The sequence below is a fragment of the Rhizoctonia solani genome, chromosome 16, assembly GCF_016906535.1.
Source record: "Rhizoctonia solani chromosome 16, complete sequence".
Lineage (NCBI taxonomy): Eukaryota > Fungi > Basidiomycota > Agaricomycetes > Cantharellales > Ceratobasidiaceae > Rhizoctonia > Rhizoctonia solani.
This window is the reverse complement of record NC_057385.1, coordinates 2797385-2817238: the sequence shown is the minus strand read 5'-3', so window position 1 is coordinate 2817238 and position 19854 is coordinate 2797385. Positions and strand designations below refer to the sequence as shown.

Below are 19854 nucleotides of genomic sequence, written 5' to 3'. Positions count from 1 at the left end.
AATATGTGAAATAACCAGGATAAAATATATACATTTTGGCATGTGGGCTATCGAGACCATTGTTGTCCTGCAGCTTTTTGGGCTTGTCTCTCTTTGCCCTTCTTGAACACCTCCTTTTCGACGCGCTTCTTTCCTAGTTGCTCAACTCGCTTTTGCTTGCTATTCCTGGCGCGAGCTACTTCCTTCGCCTTCTTCCTCCTCTTCCTGATCGTGAGTAGCCCTTCTCTCTTCCCCTTGCTCCTCTTTTCGCCATCTTCGTCTTCATCATTCCCGGGCCGTTCGCCGGCTACAGCAATGTTTACCCTGGGCGGGACGGCGAATCCAAACGCTTTGCCGACCTTGGCGAGATCTAACTTGTTCACATCGAAAATCTTCTTGAGCGAATAGGAGGCGTATGATTGAAGGTAGGATCTATATCCATCGAGGGCTGACCGATGGAGATAGTAGTTCTTTTGGAGGAGTTTCTCGAGCTAGATACAAGTCATTAGTCAATCACGGTATGAGAGTATTGAATTAGGTCGAAACTCACTTGTGACTGGACGTTGGCGATCTTGTCAGCCGGGAAACTAAACTCGTTCAGAGGAACCCTTGCTTCCTTGAGATATCTCAAGAACCCAAGCTCGCTCTCTAACAAAAACATCAAGCTCTTTCCCGCTTTTCCTGCCCGCGCGGTACGACCAACACGGTGGATGTAGTCTCGTGGATCATCTATAATATAAAGCTAATTAGATCATTACCCAATCGTAACTCGGTGCATTCAACCCACCAGGTGGATCGAACTGGACAATCCAGTCAACTTTGGGAATGTCCAGTCCTCGAGCTGCGACGTCTGTGCAAAGTAATGTCCCTTGGGAAGCATTGCAAAATTCGAAAAAGGTATTTGTGCGTTTCTGTTGTTTTTGCTTGCCCTAGATAACCGATTTATTAGTCTAGGAGAAAACGTGCGAGTGTAAACCGTACATGTAGATCCAGCACAGGGACGTCAATGTAGTTCAATAGCTCGGCATGATACTTGACCGAGTTGCAACTCGAAAAGAACACAACGACCTTTTTCTTTAGATTCTTTTTGAGGAAAGTAAACAGTAAAAGGAATCTGGCGGCCCTTCGGTCAGAACGAAACAGGAGGGAAGGAGAGTACATACCTTCGATCGCTAGGGCATACAACATAACCCTGACTGAGTGTATCACAGTGCTTGGTGCGGATTCGCTCTCAACATTTATATGTAGTGGCCCGGGTGTCTGGCGTAAGGATATTCTGGCGAGGTCAGAAACCTTGGTGGTTTGTGTGGCGGAGAAGAGCATTGATTGGCGGTTCTCTGCATACACTGTCAGCGCTTTCGTGTCAATAAATGCAGTAAAAAGACGCACCATTAGGTAGGATGCTGATAATTTGCTTCATTTCTTCCTCGAATCCAATCTCTAATATTCTGTCTGCCTCGTCGATGACCAAACCTTTAAGATTTCTGAATACGAATCCTTTTGTGTTCTGTCAGAGCCACCGTGAATATTCATTATCTGGCCTATATGTATTAAACATACCTGCAGGTGATCAAGCAGCCGTCCGGGAGTCGCAACCAGCAAATTAACACCCTTTTGTAGCTTCTCAACCTCTGCCTTTCTATTCGCTCCCCCCATAACGATTCCAAATGTTTGTGAGTGATGACCGCTCATGACCTCCTTTGCACATGGAAATCTGAAGGGCCAATTCTCGAGTAGGAGAAATGATTATAATGCCCGTCCCTAGTTTACCATAAACAACCTAAAATTGAAACCTAATTCAATTACTCACCGTTCCTGGGCTTGAACTTCATCCTACATAACAGCTCATACTTGGAACTAGGAAAGCTAAAGTCTTTCCACTCCCTGTGCGTGCGGCACCCAAGACATCTCGACCGGCCAGCAAGGGAGGAATTGTACGTGCTTGAACGGGTGTCATCCGTGTCATACCCATGGCGGTAAGGCCATCTATTGTTTGTTTCGACAATTCAAGAGAAGCGAATGAAGTCGAGTCGAGTGTTACTCCTGTTACGGTCGTCGACTGCTCCTGTGCAGCTGCTGCCTCTTCGGTCTCGATTTGTGGGGGTGACCCTGCAGCAGATGTACTTGAAGATGCCTCTGAGTCAGACATTTTCGAGCTATAGTTGGACTTGATGTTTTATATAGTCCGGATAGCTACAGGTATAAGATTTCAAGCCTTGAGGTGAAAGTAAAGCAAACAGGTATTTTGGCCGATCTCAGAATTTCGGCGCTTCACAAAATTCATAAGGGTCTTCATACCCCCGATCACCCAGTTAGACAAGATGCCTGCAGGACCCCTAAAACTCCAAGGTAATGCGTTTACCACGGGCGTTGACAATTATTCAAATAACGGTACAATGTATCTACTTGTTATGCCACAGTAAAGTCTTCAAGCTATTCCAAGCTTCAGAATCCCTATACAAGTACTGCATCGAGTTTGCCATTCCGGGCTGCAACGTCTCGGGGCGATACTTGAACAACCACATCACAGCACCCCACGACACTGCTGCAAATACCGAGAATATCTTTGAGTCTGGTGGGATGGACCTCGCTGGTGTGAGAACGTCTGCATTGGGATTGTGTGGGGCCGAAGGAAAGGCTCGGGGAATGAAGGAGGCAACCACTCGGGAGCATACGTATAGCACAATCTACTCATACACGTCGGTATTGGTGAATAGATGACGACAGGGATACATACCTGTTCATTAATGGCTGTCCTATCCCCAAAGACCAAGTATCCTCCTATCAATCCAGCGAAAAAACTGTCGGCACTCTTTTCCTTGCCTCCATTCGCACGTCGCTGTACCAAAAGGAGTGTCTTGTAGATGGTTACAAATTTAGCAAGATTAGTAGCATGCTGCTTGGTAGCTTTGAATATCGTCTTTGCTCGCTGTGACCAACTAACCACAATTGATGGTTAATAACCATAATTTACCTAAGAAACAAGCGGATAACTTACTCTCCTCGCCCGAACAAAATAGCCATAAGCAAGGCGTGAGGAAACCGAATCTTGACACCATAGACGAAGCCGTTGCGTGCACCTTTGAGGATTGCAAGGTAGTCACGGAACCTGGGGTCACGGATAATTGCCTCTAGGGAAGACATGGATCTATAGGAGATTTAGGGAAGTACGTATGTATCAGAATAAGACATACCTCTAGCTTAAACCTGTAGGTCTAAAAATGAGAGCAATACAATATTAATAGGCGCAAATTGCGATTAATAGGCGGTATACGGTTGGTCTATGGTCGTAGCGAGACGCAGGTAAAGCCCCGGGATGGCAAAGGTGGGGTAAACCCGCTGTGACCGGCCACCCGGGTCAAGCTGTTCCCCGATATCACATGTCCTGACAGGCTTGTGATCATGAAATGGCTGATTACAAGATACACATGTTGTCCCTCCTCATGCATACACTTGACATATACAAGGCCGTAGTAAGTTTTTACCGGAGATGCGCCGGAGGGAAATTAGTTGACTTGGGTTGGGCATATGTATTCGTGTCTCGTAACATCAAAACATACCAAGACGTTGCACCCCGTGCAACAACTGGGATCATACAGCAAAGGTCTAAGGATACATAGTCAAGGTCGCATATGAGCTAATAATGAGGAAGAAAAATCAAAGTCTAGAAACGTCAAAAATGAATGGATTCCAGTCCATATCGGTATTCATGCATCATTTTAAACAGAAACCACAACGCGATGGGAGTAAAACACAACGGAGCACGAACCCGATTACCAGCTCCTTCAAGAACCAAGATGACATGCACGAACGAAAATCGTCTCGGAACCCTTTACGGATAAGCCACCTATAACAGTCAATTGCCAGAAGCATGATCCCACAGGCTGTTTGGTACGTAGAAATTACCCAAGTAACGCCTGTATCTTGGTGGGGCTCTATTGGTGTGCCATCTGTAACAGCTATTGAACAGGGACGCTGGTGTCTTATTGGTGTTCTTGCACTTTCCAGGTCACTGGGGAATGGTATGATATTTTGCTGGCTCACAGGCTCGGTGACAGTCGGAGGGTTGGTTGGTGGAATGGATATTTCAGTTAGCGGAGAGGGAGTGACTGGTTCGATAGACAGTTTTTGTGCCGTTGGAGGTATGGGTTCCACAGGATTTTCATCTAAAAGCTTTGAAGTGGATCCCTTGGGTTCTGGGGCTGATAAGACAAGCACAGTTTCTTGAAGTGCTTTCGGGCTGACTTCCATGACCGCGTTGGTAATCGTCCGAGTTTCCGAGGTGAATGAACGTGCCATGGGGGTAGATGGGTCTTCATTCTCAGGATCTGGCTCAAGTACAGGTTCGGGGTGAATCAATGGTTCCAGCTCGGGTGGTGGTGGTAATGGTTTAGATTCCGAAGGCAACAGCTCCTCCTCGCGAGTATACACAGGCTCGATCACTATAGGTTCGAGGAAGATTGGGTGAGGGTGCATCTCCGAACTGGATGCAGTAGGCAAGTTTTGTATCATTGGCCCAGGGCTTTCGATCCTTTCACCTTGAGATTGAATTATATCTTCCCGACCAGGTATAAAAACAAAATCCTCGTCGCTAATAGCGGTAGAACCCCGTATAGGTGTTAGTAGGATATCAGCGGAAGACCCAACTGACCCGCGCGGTGACGCGTATGTAAACTAAGTAGGCTCAGTGTAAGCCATTTTACGGTTTATTCAATAATATCAAAAGAGGCATACCCTACTTATCGGCGGCCGAATATCGTTGTCACTCCAATTACGATTAGCGTACCGACGCCCACCGAGTCCCGAAGGCCGATTCTACCATGATCTTCGAATTGATAAAGTTTCAAATGTATGTTTTTGGAGTACTTACGGGAGATGTGGGCAAACTGTTGGAGTGGGATTTCTGCTCTGGGGGCTGTGCATGCGTCATAGCAGTATGAGAGGATGAACCGATTTGGCCACTGATACTAGCACCTACCTTTACGCCCATCGTTGCCTCAGGGGATGACCCTGTGCGCCTGTGTAGAGGTTGGCGAAGTCTCTTGAATAGTTTGCGTTGCGGGCGCTTATTGATGTCATTTGGAACATCCCGATTCTCGTCCGGAGATGGTGGGGAGTGGTGAGTTTTTTGAAGGCGATTTCGAGGACCAGGGCTAGTAATAGATCCATATATCGATCTCTGAGAAGGGCTCATAGAGACTTCAGCTGTGACGATAGTTGCAGAGTCTGAAAGCTGTAAGTGGTAGATATATGATGTTAGTGTCGTAGTCGCGGGGAAATACCCAAATGAATGTACTCACATCTCGTTTATGACGGCGGATACTAAATCTGCCCATATTTACTGGTCTCAAGTCACACTTGGTCTCGGAGGAGATGTGTGAGAGCCGAGTAACTTCTAAATAGCGAGTTCAAAGGCAAGTTCCGGCCAGCCGCACCACAACTTGTACACTTGGCTACTGTATAGAAGTCACCAGATTGACCGGATACTTAAATTGTATGAGTATCACCGTCGTCATTACTCTGATCAAGGAGAAAAAGCCAACTCACAGTCAAGATGATGGTCGCCAAAAAGGCACACGTGGACTTGGAAATGTCTAGACCTAAATGATTACGCAACGTCAAGTAGGTATGCGTCGAACACTTGTACGTATGCAAGGGGAATAAAGCAACACACCAGCCTTTTATCAGCCAGTGGTGATGGTCAGATTCTGCCTCGTTTCCTCTCCGTGTTACCGAATTTAGTTTCATAATCATGTGTCCCAAATGTCCCAGAATTGTCATACAAGCGGTCGCATAATGAAGCTCCACGGTGGCACAATTCTCGGTTGCCTGGATGTTGCCTAGGCCTGAAGAGGTGTCTCGATCTGAGTGTGTTGTCATACAAATACCAACCGATCAACGTTGGGTGTGCCGGCGGTACGCCCCGATTAGTGGTCTTGCGCAGGACCTTGCAGGCTTCTAATTAAATCAAACTCCATCACCCCCTATTTATTGTAACTTCGTCTTCAACCTCGCAGATCCCCCGCGACCAGGAACAGAGAAACTTGCCTCTCTGGTACATCTCCCTTTCGGCATGTCTACGTCACGCGACCAAAGCCGGGACGATATCAACATCGATGCCAAAACTGAGAGCGATCGACCATTTGATATCTTGGTCAAGTCAACTCAGAGTCCAGCTCAAGAAGCAATCCCTGCGCATTCTGAATGCTTAGCCCGAGGTAGTCATGTGTTCCAATCGATGCTGGAACTTGGTTCTTTGGCCCCACTCAACAACACGGATTCCGCGTCTGAAAATCAGCTGCCTATTATCGAAATAGACGAACGATATGAGATATTAGCACTGCTGGTCAATCTACTCGAAACCCCGCCTCTGCTCCCCCCTGCAACAGCCGTTAGTTACACACCTTCTTCGGCAATTCCGTCAAGTAATGACCCACCAGGAAGTGTTCTTCCCTGGCCATTAGTCACCACATTGCTAGACGCTGCCGACAAGTATGATTTCGCGGATGATATTCTGGCGGTCTTACATGCACACCTTCGAAGCCACGCTTCTTCACATCCCTTGCCAGTTTATGCACTTGCCTCTCGACTTGGATTGGATTTGATCGCATCGCATACCTCATCGTTTCTTTTACATCCCCCGATGCATCAGCATTCAATCGCAGAAATCAAACTCTTGCCATCAGCAACTTCATATCACCTATTGCTAATTCTGCAGACCCGTCGACTAGAAAGTCTAAAAGAACTCTTGGAAAATGAGTTGATATTTCCTCATGATTATGGCGCGTGCTCAAAGCATGGCACGGCTTCAGCCAAATCGGTATGGGAAGCTCGTAAAACGATGGTCCTAAGCCATGTGGATGCTAGCTCATCGATCGCAGATATGATGAATTATGATGAGGAAACCAAGCAGCAGCTCAAGAGCTGTGCCGAATGCTGCTTAGGTTGGGATAGAGCGGTTGAAATGATGAGAGTGAGTCGAATAATCTCGGACCAGGGCCGAATAATCAAGCCTTTGTGCTAGTACAAAGCAGGAAAAGTTGTTCGCGAAATCAACCAACTCTCGATAACCGCACTAGAATAATGTATTAAGATACGAGTTACAGATAACAGAAACCTACATTCATTCAGCTAATATTATTTGGTCGCGGGGATAGCGGTTGACCAGATCGGGATTCCATCGCCGCCAATTGGTCAACTAAATCATCCATCAGACCGTGGTGGTAATGGTATTGACTCTCTTTGCGTAGCTGGTCGTGTAGCTGGCACAACAGGACTGTGGGCGACGGGTGTACTCAACTTCGTCGGTAACAGGGTACCCATGTCCGGATCAAACCCAGGTGCAACGCGTCTCAAAGCCTCCTTTTTCCTTCTAACTTTCTCTTCTTCCCGAGCCCGTAAGTATGCTTCCCGTCGTGTAGCATGAGCAGCAAGAGTAGTTTGTCGAGATGACTCCAACGTGAGAATGTGAGGCTCGATCGTGAATGGGTATACGAACTGAGGCGTAGATTAGTCTCATATGAGTAAAGAAATTCATATCAGCACACTCACATATGCTGTTACATCCTCCGGAAGTGGGTGAATATCGGGAGGAAGCTCGACCTTTGGGTCTAATTACTAGGTCTGAAGAGCTTCATCTAATAATACCACTCACGGGCCGAGGCACTCGAAGCGAAGGCGACTTAATTAACGGAACATTGATATTATGTATAGTCCCTTTCAAACTCTCTTTTCGGTCATTTTCCGGGCACAGTAGATTTTAATACTCACGTTGCTCAGCCATAAGAAGATACCCGACAGCAGTGCAATCAATGGAGTGGTGAAGTTGAGAGGCACCTCAATGCCATATTCGCACGTGATTTCAGCCGCTTATCATGTCGTAACTGGTAATTGGTGGTCCGTGCATATACTCTGGTAATGAGCTCAGAGCCTTCCTTTTACGACCACTTTACTCGAATCCGTTCCTTGTACATACCTTTCTACTTGTATCTACCACTATGCTACTGTTATTTGACTTATGGAATGAAATTGCATTAATTCTTACTACGATGGCTCTGACTGCGGGACACTCGGCGACCATGATTTTTCAAGCCACTATAGATTTGGTCGGAGCCTTGATAGGAGGCTCCATACATATAATGCTGGTTAGTTACCGCTCACTTAGTGTAGGAAGTCTCACTAACGTCCAATAGCTTCTAGGGGAAGCCATACTAGATCTAGGAATAGATCTCATAGTTTTGTTATTCGGTCCGTACCTAGAGAAATTGTCACTATTGACCCTGTTACTGACCAACGATAACCTCAGAGAATCTACCGATCATGATGGTCCTATGGGTAACCCTACTCTCATATCAGCACTTCTGGCTGAACCGCAGAGCTCGCATGCAGCACTGCACATGTGCCGCGCGTAGGATCAAGCCTTGAGTTCGTCTCTCAGATGGTTAAACAAAGCGATGTATAAATGCCAACTGAAACGAATACAACTACTAATACAATCACATATCGAACTGGATCGGCATATCATACAGGTTCGAGAGAACATGTGTGAACTAAAACTTGAACCTATCCGTTGGCGAGACATCAGAATAATTTACCAGACAGTCGGATTCTTGGGCAGATAAAGCTCACCTGGAAGCATGCGCTATTCGAAGTATGTTTTAACTAGATCCTTGTTATGCCCTGAAGTAGTGTGGTTTGACGGAAGAAAAGAAATGATCCAAGCGCGAGAGCAAAGACGATGCTGAGGGAGCTTATCGTTGTATAAGGCAACGAACGCGCGGGCGCAGAAGTACTTGGAGCTGGTAGGAGTGATGTAGTGCTCTTCTTAGAGCGAGGGCTCTCATCCATATCCCAGTCGTATTGGAAACGGTGCATATCTATAAGCTTAGGATGAATGCTGTCAGTGTGGGCAAGCAGCTGGTATATCTATGGTGAAGCTCACTCTGGTTGGTAGTAGTAGTGGTAGAGACCTGAGGTTGATGGGATCTGTGCTCTCGAGACCTCTGGATTTATAGTAGCGCTCTTCCTGCTCTTCATTGTCAGCAAAATAGCCGCGGGACTTCAGCGTTAATGCGTAGACACGTTTGGGTCCGGAGACAATAGCGGCGCCACAAGACCGAGTCTATTTCATTCGTATGCGAGTGAGACCGGGGGTTACAACACCTACGGCATATCGGAGGTCAGCCCAAACAACCTTTTGTGCGACCTTATTGATTCATTCCGCAACGATTAGATGACCGTTCTGCCACTCATCGGTGGCGCATTCCGGTGACACAGCCACCCATTCCGGGATAAACTAGCTGTTGGTTGGTCGGCGTAAATCGCCCTGAGGTGGCTGGACCAGTCTCAAGTTCGGGGTAACATAGCCCGCACCCGTAATTTAGTATCCAAACACGCGCGCGGATTGTCGACAAGATATGACTCGGGCGCTATTTCATTCCTATTCGGCATTCCCGATTATTTGATAACAAACGGACCACTAATCACTACGTCATCCGACTGCGATGCGCATTGTTTTGGCGCGCGCATTCGAACCTGGAAAAGACCCGCCAATCAGTGCCCTCGGGGCAAATTCGCCCACAAGCTCGCCGATTTTATTTTCCATTCCCAGGGACAACGCTCGATAGACGATATTGTATACGGCCACACACAAACCGGCTTAAATATGGTTCAAATCAAATACCGTGGCTCCTAATTCACATATATGCATTACAAACCCGGAAATGATCTGGAGGGCCATATCGTATTGTTGCAACAGTGGATATAAGAATACGCCCTGGTACAATTCAGCCTCCAGCTGCTACTTCATATTTTTGGGGTTCTGCTACCCATTAGCCAAGTTTCGGGTGCATGTATGCTCGGACTTGGACCTTCAAGGGGATATCATCCACCCCGCGATAACAAACATCACCCCACATGAGCAAGGGCGGCCAGCGCTTCTAGCCCGCATCTCTTTCGGAAGACACTCGGGTGCGTATATTTAGTATAGACCCGAAGGGTAGTGGACCAACCCAAAAAGTGTGTGTGGCACGTAACACTTGAGATTTTCGTTATGAGTTCGCAAATATTGGTAGTCAAGCCTATGTGTACGACCCTCAAACCCCTTGCGCTGAAGTCCTTTTGCCTTCTGATGCGTACCCGCTCCACGCGGAGCTGTTCGAGCCTAGCATCAGCCCTCGGGATAGTCTATTTCATGTGGTGGTAGAACGAGTACCATCGCCCACGCGAGCGGTGAGCAAAGAAGTTTCAGCCCTTTGCATCCAGGATTTCCGGTGAACAAGCCGGCTCCAGAGTGCGCCACATACACAAGGAAGTTTTCCGGTCGGATTTAAGCATAGACCATGTTTGAGGAAGGTAAAGCAGAAAGTAAGTTTGAGCCACGCAAATCTAGGGCAATGTAACACCTCAGCAAACAACCCTTCCAATTAGGCAGGTGATATACGATGCATCAAGCCGAAAGAAACGAGTAGAAATGTCCATCGCATGAACCAATGCACACCTGTGCGTTGGAAGGATAAGATTACACCAAAATGTACAAGACCAGAAGGAAGAAAAGACCTATGGTCGCGGACTGCAGTGTTTTCCATGGATAAGAGCCTTAGTGTACAATCAACAAAAAAAATGTAAGCGATCTGGGTATGGAGAATGCAAATGTAGAAAAAAAAAGCTCGGTCAGACGGCTTGAGAAAAGACATGTGATAGCAACAGACGAAAATGAGGAATCACGTATGAAGATACCCGGTCAGAGGACGAACAGCGTCCGGGGTGCTATGTAAAAATAACGAAATATGCCCCGGCTAACAGGTTTTCTAGGGTTGGATTCCTGATCCACTGTGGATGTAATGCGTTGAGTGAGATCGGTTAGGGTGCAAATATGGTCACAGACTCACGAGGCAATCTGTCTATGAAATAACGCATATCCCCCTCTTTCCTCCTGGGCGCGAAGGTTTTTTCGAACCTTTCTGAGAGCCACCGCTCGGCTTTTTCGGAGCGCCGCCATCGGGTGGGAGCTCGGCACCGTCACGTACAAGCCGGAGGGAGCGAATCAAATGGATGAATAACTTCTCGATGTTCTGGCCTGTTCGCGCGCTTGTTTCCATGAATTCACACCCCCATTGTTGGGCTGTGTGAGGATATTTCAGTCAGTACACAATCAGATGACGAGGTCTTGGAAAGGCGCACCGAGATTCTCGCCTTCTTGCTTCAGGACCTGGCGTTCGTAAGTTTGGTCGCACTTATTGCCAACAAGCATAAACAAGGGTGGCTGGCGGGACTTGGCTCGTAGGAGTGCCTGCCGGAATGTCTCCATTCGCTCAAACGAGCGACGTTCGGTAATCGAGTATACGAGAATGAATCCTTGGCCTTCACGAACCCATTGGTCGCGAAGCGTTGAGTACTCCTCTGGAAGCCGGCTGCTTTAGGCAAGATGAACCCCAGATAACAGAAAACCCACTCACCCTGGCCGGCAGTGTCAACGATTTCGATGTGGCAGACGCTAATGGAATATTTAGGACCAATGAGTGGGATACAATCCCTAAAATGGAGAACGTACCTTCCATCTACTATAGTTTGCTTGCGATACGCATCTTCGATTGTAGGATCATAAGCCTATCAAAACGGTGAGCGGGACGTTTTCGGACAAGTGCGTCCACGGATTTACCTCTGAGAGGGGGGAAGAATTGTGCGTACCGCGTCAGCGGTATCTCAACAACATTATGAATCAACATACCAGTAAAAGAATGCAAAGTAAACTGAACCGCAATCGAGGTCTTTCCAACAGCACCATCTCCGAGTGCAGTCACGCGCCATTGATCTATCGAGTTACCAGAGATGGTTCAGCAACTTGCCAATAGGAGATAGTAGCCAACTCACCCATTTGGGGCAAATGGTAGAGCAAGTCAAAAGTGAAAGAGTGTCAAAGGCAGTGTGCAGTATACAGGCACCAGTAGTTGTCAGTTACGCAATTGTGTGTCTCCGAGGGGCCGAGGTGGAGAGAGATGTGGAGGCGGCAAGGAACAGTAGCAAGAGGGATGTAAAGTGCAACCGGCGGTGATGGATTGGGTTGAACAGCAAAGAAGTTGTTGGCTGGTGGCAAAGCGCAAGTTCAGGAACAACGTCCCTTGGAAGATGAACGAGGTACTAGCGAAGGGTCGGACAAATAACCTGCACAAATCGATTATGAATCGATTACAAGCTGAGCGAAATTTCTGAGTGGCCCGCGCCGTGTCCAGTATATATACCTGTTTCCGTTCTGGATGCCAAAAAGCTCCAAAAGCCACTCAGGATCTCCGCTCGCACTGAGCAGTGTCCACTCGAGACATCGGGTATTATTCAGCACTCCGTGGAAATACGTTTCCAATTCTATACCCATAGCATTACCAAACTCAGAAGTAGGGTTGGCAGTCAGATTACAGTAGCCAGTCAAAAGTAACTTTCATTTAGTCTTTGTGATTAGGTCTATCCTAACCACACGTGAGTATCAGAAGGATACCAAGCCTCCCCAGTTATTGAACCAGCTCTCACGACATTCAGTGCTGGGCATCATCCTTACGTTGAGCCTCTAGTATTTACGTGCGAACCAGCCGAATGTTTCACAACGATGTTCGACTAGCTGCACGAGGCTACTCACGAGGTTATAGGCTCTTCGTACAACAAACACTCCAAATCATCGTTCCTGTGTCTCGGACAGTACTCGGACAATGCGGCCATCCTATTCAAAGATTTTCTCGGCCCAGTTTCATCTTCAATCAAATCCTATGACTGAGTTGACACATACTGAGCTATCTGCATACGTCCAGAGCCACATTCTTGAATATCTATTAGTACATGAGAAGTCGCATATATGCTTCGGATAATGATCGCCGAACATACCAACGTAAGTGACGGAGCCCCAGATATCGGAACAACACTCTTATGTGCCCAGAATTGCGAGGGCAATTATTGACCACATGCTCTTGATGATTGCACATGGTAACACAAATATATACCATACGGGGGCCGCGTTATATTCCCGGGACTGTGCCTGTTATTTTCATCTTCTGATCGCTGACACAGGGCAGGTTTGTTGATGTTCGTGCAACCTCTTGAACATCACATTCCGAGAAATTGCAAAAAAAGTTCAGTATAGAATCAATCAGCTAATTAAAAGTACATAAGTAGAAAGCCACATGTTGCCGTAGAATACACACATCCCAAAATAGGCATGAGAAAAACACTGCAAGCGTCGCATGAAGACCACAATTCCAGAGCGAGACATGGTGGGGGTTCGACCAACGACAGAGATAGAGAATGGGATGAATGTGCCCGGACGCCAGTCGATTTTGCGCAAGAAGTGGAGAGAAAGGCCGCACTATCGGCGAGCGAGCTCAGACTGGGAAAGTCCCAAAACAAAGAACTGACGGCCGGTGTCTTTGGGTTCGATCATTTTGACAGCGGGTTTGGGCTTTCCGTTGGCCATTACAGATGTGTTCATCGACGCAAATGGGCGCAGGGGCCGGGAGGTTGGAAAAGCAGGTCCGCGTCGGGGTTGATGCTGTGCAACTGCGCCTGGGAGTGTTGATTCATGTCGTGCAAAGGCAGACAGAGGCGATGAAACACCGGGTTGGTATGTTACGGTCTCTGTTGTAAATACAGCATGTGAGCTTCACTTGTTCGCTCCCAGGTCCAGAATCGTTGAAACAGCCCTCGGTCCAACCTGCGCCTTTTATATATTGGTAGAAAAATGTACTTACGCATCGTACGACTATGTAGAGGGGAAACAATGATGTGCGAGTGTTCTAATGAGACGATAGAACAGACGGAGCCTGGGGCACTGATGTTCAATGGGGTAAAATGGTACGAGGTTCAACCCAGTCACTCACCTTGATTATAAAAATACTACGCTCTAAATTAATGGCCGAGTCGGATTGTAAGTATCTTTGGGGCAGAATCTCCCCAGCCGAGCTGTGTTGGGGGAAAGTAAGGGTCTGACGACACTCGTCCTTCCTCAAGTATATCGTTATTGGCAATTTCTCCAACATCCTGCTCGGTAATCAATTCCCACCGGCGCCGAGGTACGAAACTGAGTTGACTGTGCGTCGTGACACCCCCAGCTATATGCGCCCAATACTCACTTGCGCACGCCCCATAAGAAACTGTCACAGATACAACTGGCCTTATCTTGTTTGTGCACCAAAACTGCTGGGGAAGAAGCTTTCGGAACCCAAGGCCGTTCTTAATCTAGCTCCCGGATCCCACCGAGGGGTACTGGCTCTCGAAACGACCAATTGGCACGGCACTACTACGGCTTGGTAGGCATTCCAGCCCCTATGCTGATAAAGGTATATCGGTGCACGCAACGTGTTATGGAGTACTACAATACACTATTGAATATCGATTACATGCGCTATATCATCGACTCCGGGTGACGCTACATACGTTGCGCTACACCATACCTACCCTCCCTTTACAAACACACCGCCCGGATTGCTTGGAGCAGTAGATACGCTCCAAATGCCGTCACATAAATGCATACGTTTACCCGGTGCTAGAACGGTCTAGAAACCTCCTGACGTGAGGGAAATATGCCACCCCCGGCGCGACACACCTTGTGGGCTTGGGGTATTTTGTCTTAATTTGTGGATTGTCCTCGCTCTAGACCTAGGAAGTTCTTTGGTTAAGTAATGAGATTAACTCAGACTTATGCAACATTTCGAGCCCGGTTTTGAAGCTCGAGCGCCGGACTCGTCAAGAGCGCGAAGAAGCGCCAACCTTCACAGCCACTCAGGAGCGAGGGACTGTGATTGGGTCGTCCAAACGGCTATTTCACGAGGTGACGTTGCGGGGGGCTTGGATTGAATTTTGCCGACACCAGCGACCACAACCCAATCTATTCTTAATTTTTAGACAACACATTCTTATCGTGCTTGCATCCACTAGAAACTTACTGGAACTACACAGGAAACATACTGCTTTTTGTCTAGGGGGCATATCATATTTCCGCTTTCGACCGCCAGGCGCTATCAGTCTTTCCTGATTTCTGGGATATCGGAATCTTCCGATTATTACAGCTCTGCGCCTGCTATCTTGGAACAAACCATTCGATTATATTATCCAACCCACCTGTTGTATAACTACTGTATTCTTGAAAGCGCTGCACTATGTCGAGCCGAGAACCATCTTCAGATGGCCACAAAAGACCGGGAGAATACCAGGTTATCAAGAACATTGGAGAAGGATCTTTTGGTCAGGTTAAACGTGAGTATCAGTTGATCAAAATGCTCTTGTATAGCTAACGAATCTGGGTTTGGGGGCTTTAGTGGCCATCCATACTCTCACGGGCCAGAAGGTAGCCCTAAAGTACTTCTCGAAAGCTCGAATAAAGAATATGAAACTAGGTGCTAGAGTCAACAGGGAAATTCAATATCTAAGGCTTCTGGACCATCCGCACATTGTTAAAATGTAAGTTTACATATTACTAGCGGCCGCCGATATTCATTATACGTGACACCAAGCTACGAAGTAATAGACACCTCCACCGATATCATTATGGTCATCGAATTTGCCGGAGCGGAGCTGTTTGATACCCTGGCCAAACACGGTCGATTACCAGAGGAGACCGCTCGTAGCATTTTCCAACAACTTGTCTCGGCCGTTGCCCATAGTCACAAGTTCAAGGTCATTCATCGCGATTTAAAGCCAGAGAACAGTGAGCAAATTAAAACTTTCCACTTGGAACTCGACTCACTCGCCTATCAGTCCTCATTGATTGGTCGGGCCCAGTACCTGATGTAAAAGTGATTGATTTTGGACTGAGTAACGTCATGACGGACGGAGACTTTCTTCGGACCAGTTGCGGGTCACCGTGCTATGCATGTCCAGAGTACGTCATAGAGGAAGACGCGGGTTCTATTCCAACCTGACATATTTATGTGTGTTGAAAAGGGTTATCAGTGCGAAGTGAGTTATGGTGGGAAGCTCATTTGCTAGGCCACTCAACGGAGAGCTCGTTAGAGTCTATGCAGGTCCTGAGGTCGATGTTTGGTCAATAGGTTCGTGTATAGGTTACATCAGTATCAAAACTAACTGGGCTGATACTAAAGGGGTAATACTATACTTGATGCTCGCCGGACGACTCCCTTTTGAGGATGAGAATACTCATGCTCTGATGGACAAGATTTGTAGTACGTTGCATCGCGCATATACTGGGTGTTTGAATCACACTGAGTTGTTTTTGTGCAGCTGGAAAGTACCATATACCCAGTGACATACCACCAGATGCCGCCAACCTAATTAAGAATTGCATAGTTGTTAACCCAATTAAGCGTTTAACCATGTCGGACATCATGCAACATCCATGGTTCTTAGCCGGCTTGCCCAAATACCTCCGGATTGCGCCACAAACTCCGAATCTAACCATGCCTGTCGAGTCCTTAAGCTATATATTGGCGCCACAAAAAGAAGCTAGGGCAGTTCCAGAATCTAGTTGGCCCATCCCGGAGCTCGTCGACGAACTAGTAGAGGCAATTGGGGGGAGTAAAGAGGAGGTACTTGAATCCCTGGGCGCAGAGGGGGACAATGCCATCAAGGTTGCGTACAACATCGCCAGAGACAAAAGGCGGAAAACTTTGGATTGTGAGTCAAAGCCAGTATGCATTCGATGTTTCAACTAATTATCCCATCAATTCATGCTCAGGGAGCGAACGAATGCGCACCCAAGAAGAGGCCTCCGATGTGGCCGCGACGACAGGCATGATGTCGAACCTTATGGTACGCTGTTCTCAAGGCATATGCACATCGGATCCAGTTCAGCTGAATTGTATAGGTGTCCAACCCGAATCAACGTACCAACTACGAAACGGATAGTACAGCTTATGATACTGACGAAGAATGGGAATTTGACTGGAATGGAGAAGAGCATAGCATTGCGGTTCTAAACAGCAGTTTGCCTGCTGGTCAGCCGGGTAAGCTCCAGGATATGTGCTTGAGCGCGTAAGATGCCAATTGTGTCACCTAGATCCAGATGCACATCATCTAGCATCTTATGCCGAAGCGCATGCCACAGCTCAATCGCAGGAGCAGATGCGAATTGCACGTGGTGCAAATCCTACAACAGAGATACGCAAGAGGACCAAATGGCGTAAGTGGTTGCATCATTTGGCAATGCATGGGGGTAATGGATTGTCTTGTAGACTTTGGAATTAGGTCAAGAAGCCCGCCAATGGAGGTAATGTTGGAGGTAGGTCGCGTTTCAAGTACCCTATACCCGTGTGCTGAGTTATTCGTACCTGGGGCCCAGCTCTATAACACGCTCAAGTCTTTGGGGTGGGAATGGAGGGAAAAGCCAAACCTCGTGAAGAAAAAAACTCCTGCAACAGGGGAGGAAGTTGATCCCCGTGAAGACTCGGATATATACTTCTTGGAGACACGCTGTCGCATCAACGATGTGGTTGTATGTCCCTGCTCCAATACCCCTATCACCCTCTTTAACGATGAATTACTCCTATCCGGACTATAGATTCGAACAGATTTGCAGCTATACCAAGTATGCGTCTCAACTATATCTCCGCTGAACCCTTTCAGGTCGATTGACAGTTGCTCTTCTCCTTTAGGTGGACGCGATCAATTACCTCGTGGACTTCCGCAATGTCGGCTATTATCAGGTGGTGCGCGACCAAGTGAATGAGTCCCCGTTCACTGGGATAGACGATTCGCAGGTCAATGGTGGCAAGATCGGTGGGGAGGGTCGGAAACTAGACGACATTACTAGCCCCTTTCTCTTTTTGGAGTCCGCATGTCGGTTGATCCAGCAGCTAGCGGGGGCGTGAAGATATTTGGGACTACATTTGGTGACTACTGTACATTACGCCTATTTGGATGGTTTTCTGAATTCGAGGTGCCGTTTAACCCGCTCAGACACGCATGTAGTCAGGGCATCCGTTTCCGGGGCATCCGTTGATTGTATATCACTTTACTGTGGCAAGAATGCGTTGATAGTCGGTTCGAACGTTTTGGAAAGTTTCTTCCAGCTTTTCCAGCCTTTCTTCCTTTTCCAACTGAGCGAGTACTTCCTACATTTTGGAAAAAGCATTCAGGCTCCGACCGATTTCTCGATTGCACGTGTAGATTCAATCGGAACTCACATAATTAAACCGGTATAGACGTTCCTTGACCTAATTTGGGAAGGAGATTACAATCATTCACTTTTCCCGGGTCTCAAGTAAAAATTACCTGTATCCTAAATGCCTTTTGGGCTTGTTTGGATGATGGGTCCAATTCTCGTAAAAGTAACATTTCGATAAGCCTATGAAATTGGCGCTGTGGGTTGGTCACCGTTAGGATACTTCAGGTATTAAATGGTTTATTTTACTTGCCGAAGCCATTTTAAGGTCCCGGCGCCACTTTTCAACCCACGCTTTATTAGCTGGAGGTCCGAATTTCCCTCCTTTTCCTTCCTGCATGAACGCCTAGGGCGCCGGTGGGCATGCGCTGGCTGTGCCAAATAGATGACCCTGAACACATACCTCCAGAGAAAGTAGCCTTTTCATGTCATTCCGATCTCGCAAGTCTTCGAACGCCTCTGATGGATCCTCAACAGTAAGTTCCACAACCTCGTCCCGCCCAAGGGAAAACTGATAAATTGCGTTGTACAAAGCAGCTGAATTTCATGTCAGAACTATATTCCAGTGACGGTGCTAGTTAATTTAGTGACTTACAGCCATGGCCAGCGTGTTGATAGGGTGGGAGGATCACGAATTGACTAAACCCTCAAGGTGATCGATTGAACCGTGCATCAGGTAAATTGTATGCACCCACCTCAGTCTCAATCGAACCTTGTCAGGCCAGCACCAGAACGGGTACAACGATGAATAACCAACGAAGTGGTACGTGTATGTTGGTGGGTCATCGAGACTATCGTTGGGTGAATGGCTGCGCCGGCGTTCATACCTGAGGTTGATAGACGAATAGATTAAACCCAGGCTTATTTAAGTGGGAGTCAACTTACGAAGCTACAAATTCCCATTTCTCCTCGTCCTCTTGAATGTAGCTACCTCCCTCAATGTAAAGCAGAATAAAAATCTGCATACGCCGGTGATATTCGCGGAAACCTGGGGTATCCCAAGTAGACTGAAACCGGTATTGAGGTAAAACTACCTTCATGGAGCGGTAACCAAAACTCACATGATAGACTTCAAATACGATTGCATCGGGATCGTCTTCCGAAATGGGGCTGGTATCTCTACTCTTCCCCTTTCCATGACCAGCCGCCCGTCTCACGTAGGTGTGTATCTTGTCGCCCAACGGTTTGAATGTTGCCGCCTCCTTCTCAACGGTGTTCTGGAATGATTCGGCTGATTTGCTGTAGTCTACAAAATATCAATATGCACGTTCGCGAGCAAGTATAAGATACATACCAGGTGGTATGAATTTGTACAGTGTACCTTCAATGTCATCCGCCGTCTTGGATGGAAGTTTGGCCGCTGAAGCTACATTCAAGAACATAGAGAGCGATCCAGAGGTGAAGAAAAGCTGAAACAACAGGTCAATACGTGCAATACGCGTTCAACTTGAATACTTACACTAATCTTGAGGTCTGCGTAGCCATATATGGTTTCTTTGTCTCCAAAAATCTCGACATAGAAATAAGTAGAAGGAATGAGAGTGAATTAAATCAATAGCCCACTGGGTATGTAAAAGTCGGATGAAACTCTTCAATAACACCTCGCTCATCCTCAGTTAATACTACTTCGTCGCGTGCAGCTCGTACTAGGTCACAGGACGGGTAAGTTCAATGTATTAGAATTCTTTTATGATTAATCGAACCAAGTTTGAGGCACAGCGCGTCGTTCGAATTCGATAGCCAGTCTCCCATTTTTGTCAATGTAGAGGAGAAGAGGC

The 19854-nt window shown here is 47.2% G+C and overlaps 6 protein-coding genes across 6 annotated transcripts; 2 read left to right on the top strand and 4 right to left on the bottom strand.

Moving 5' to 3' along the window:
• Window positions 1-47: 47 nt before the first annotated feature.
• Window positions 48-2128, bottom strand: RhiXN_02172 (DEAD/DEAH box helicase; the record flags this gene model as incomplete). Its single annotated transcript, XM_043321991.1, has 8 exons — window positions 48-470; window positions 530-708; window positions 767-908; window positions 961-1316; window positions 1369-1486; window positions 1540-1618; window positions 1686-1759; window positions 1817-2128. The coding sequence occupies 8 exons, from the start codon at window positions 2126-2128 to the stop codon at window positions 48-50; spliced, it is 1683 nt and encodes a 560-aa protein (XP_043187814.1).
• Window positions 2129-2381: 253 nt separating this feature from the next.
• Window positions 2382-5315, bottom strand: RhiXN_02171 (mitochondrial import inner membrane translocase subunit TIM17; the record flags this gene model as incomplete). The annotated part of the gene is made up of 10 exons (XM_043321990.1): window positions 2382-2666; window positions 2717-2918; window positions 2978-3127; window positions 3749-3826; window positions 3886-3914; window positions 4024-4653; window positions 4714-4794; window positions 4850-4894; window positions 4958-5212; window positions 5280-5315. 10 exons carry the CDS (start codon window positions 5313-5315, stop codon window positions 2382-2384), a joined length of 1791 nt encoding a protein of 596 aa, XP_043187813.1.
• Window positions 5316-6052: 737 nt separating this feature from the next.
• RhiXN_02170 (The BTB (BR-C, ttk and bab)/POZ (Pox virus and Zinc finger) domain) lies at window positions 6053-8390 on the top strand (the record flags this gene model as incomplete). Its single annotated transcript, XM_043321989.1, has 3 exons — window positions 6053-6952; window positions 8172-8230; window positions 8285-8390. The coding sequence occupies 3 exons, from the start codon at window positions 6053-6055 to the stop codon at window positions 8388-8390; spliced, it is 1065 nt and encodes a 354-aa protein (XP_043187812.1).
• A 2490-nt stretch (window positions 8391-10880) lies between these two features.
• RhiXN_02169 (Ras-like protein) lies at window positions 10881-13435 on the bottom strand (the record flags this gene model as incomplete). Its single annotated transcript, XM_043321988.1, has 7 exons — window positions 10881-11101; window positions 11161-11379; window positions 11436-11473; window positions 11531-11586; window positions 11668-11681; window positions 11708-11791; window positions 13378-13435. 7 exons carry the CDS (start codon window positions 13433-13435, stop codon window positions 10881-10883), a joined length of 690 nt encoding a protein of 229 aa, XP_043187811.1.
• A 1681-nt stretch (window positions 13436-15116) lies between these two features.
• RhiXN_02168 (carbon catabolite-derepressing kinase) lies at window positions 15117-17783 on the top strand (the record flags this gene model as incomplete). The annotated part of the gene is made up of 15 exons (XM_043321987.1): window positions 15117-15213; window positions 15276-15417; window positions 15471-15664; window positions 15715-15838; window positions 15901-15915; window positions 15946-16007; window positions 16059-16139; window positions 16198-16590; window positions 16652-16725; window positions 16781-16919; window positions 16973-17095; window positions 17148-17194; window positions 17255-17407; window positions 17474-17500; window positions 17568-17783. The coding sequence occupies 15 exons, from the start codon at window positions 15117-15119 to the stop codon at window positions 17781-17783; spliced, it is 1887 nt and encodes a 628-aa protein (XP_043187810.1).
• Window positions 17784-17921: 138 nt separating this feature from the next.
• On the bottom strand, window positions 17922-19828 carry RhiXN_02167 (Histone acetyl transferase HAT1 N-terminus; the record flags this gene model as incomplete). The annotated part of the gene is made up of 12 exons (XM_043321986.1): window positions 17922-18026; window positions 18099-18128; window positions 18187-18273; window positions 18480-18613; window positions 18672-18715; window positions 18772-18903; window positions 18962-19083; window positions 19138-19322; window positions 19371-19485; window positions 19536-19586; window positions 19640-19722; window positions 19780-19828. 12 exons carry the CDS (start codon window positions 19826-19828, stop codon window positions 17922-17924), a joined length of 1137 nt encoding a protein of 378 aa, XP_043187809.1.
• Window positions 19829-19854: the final 26 nt, after the last annotated feature.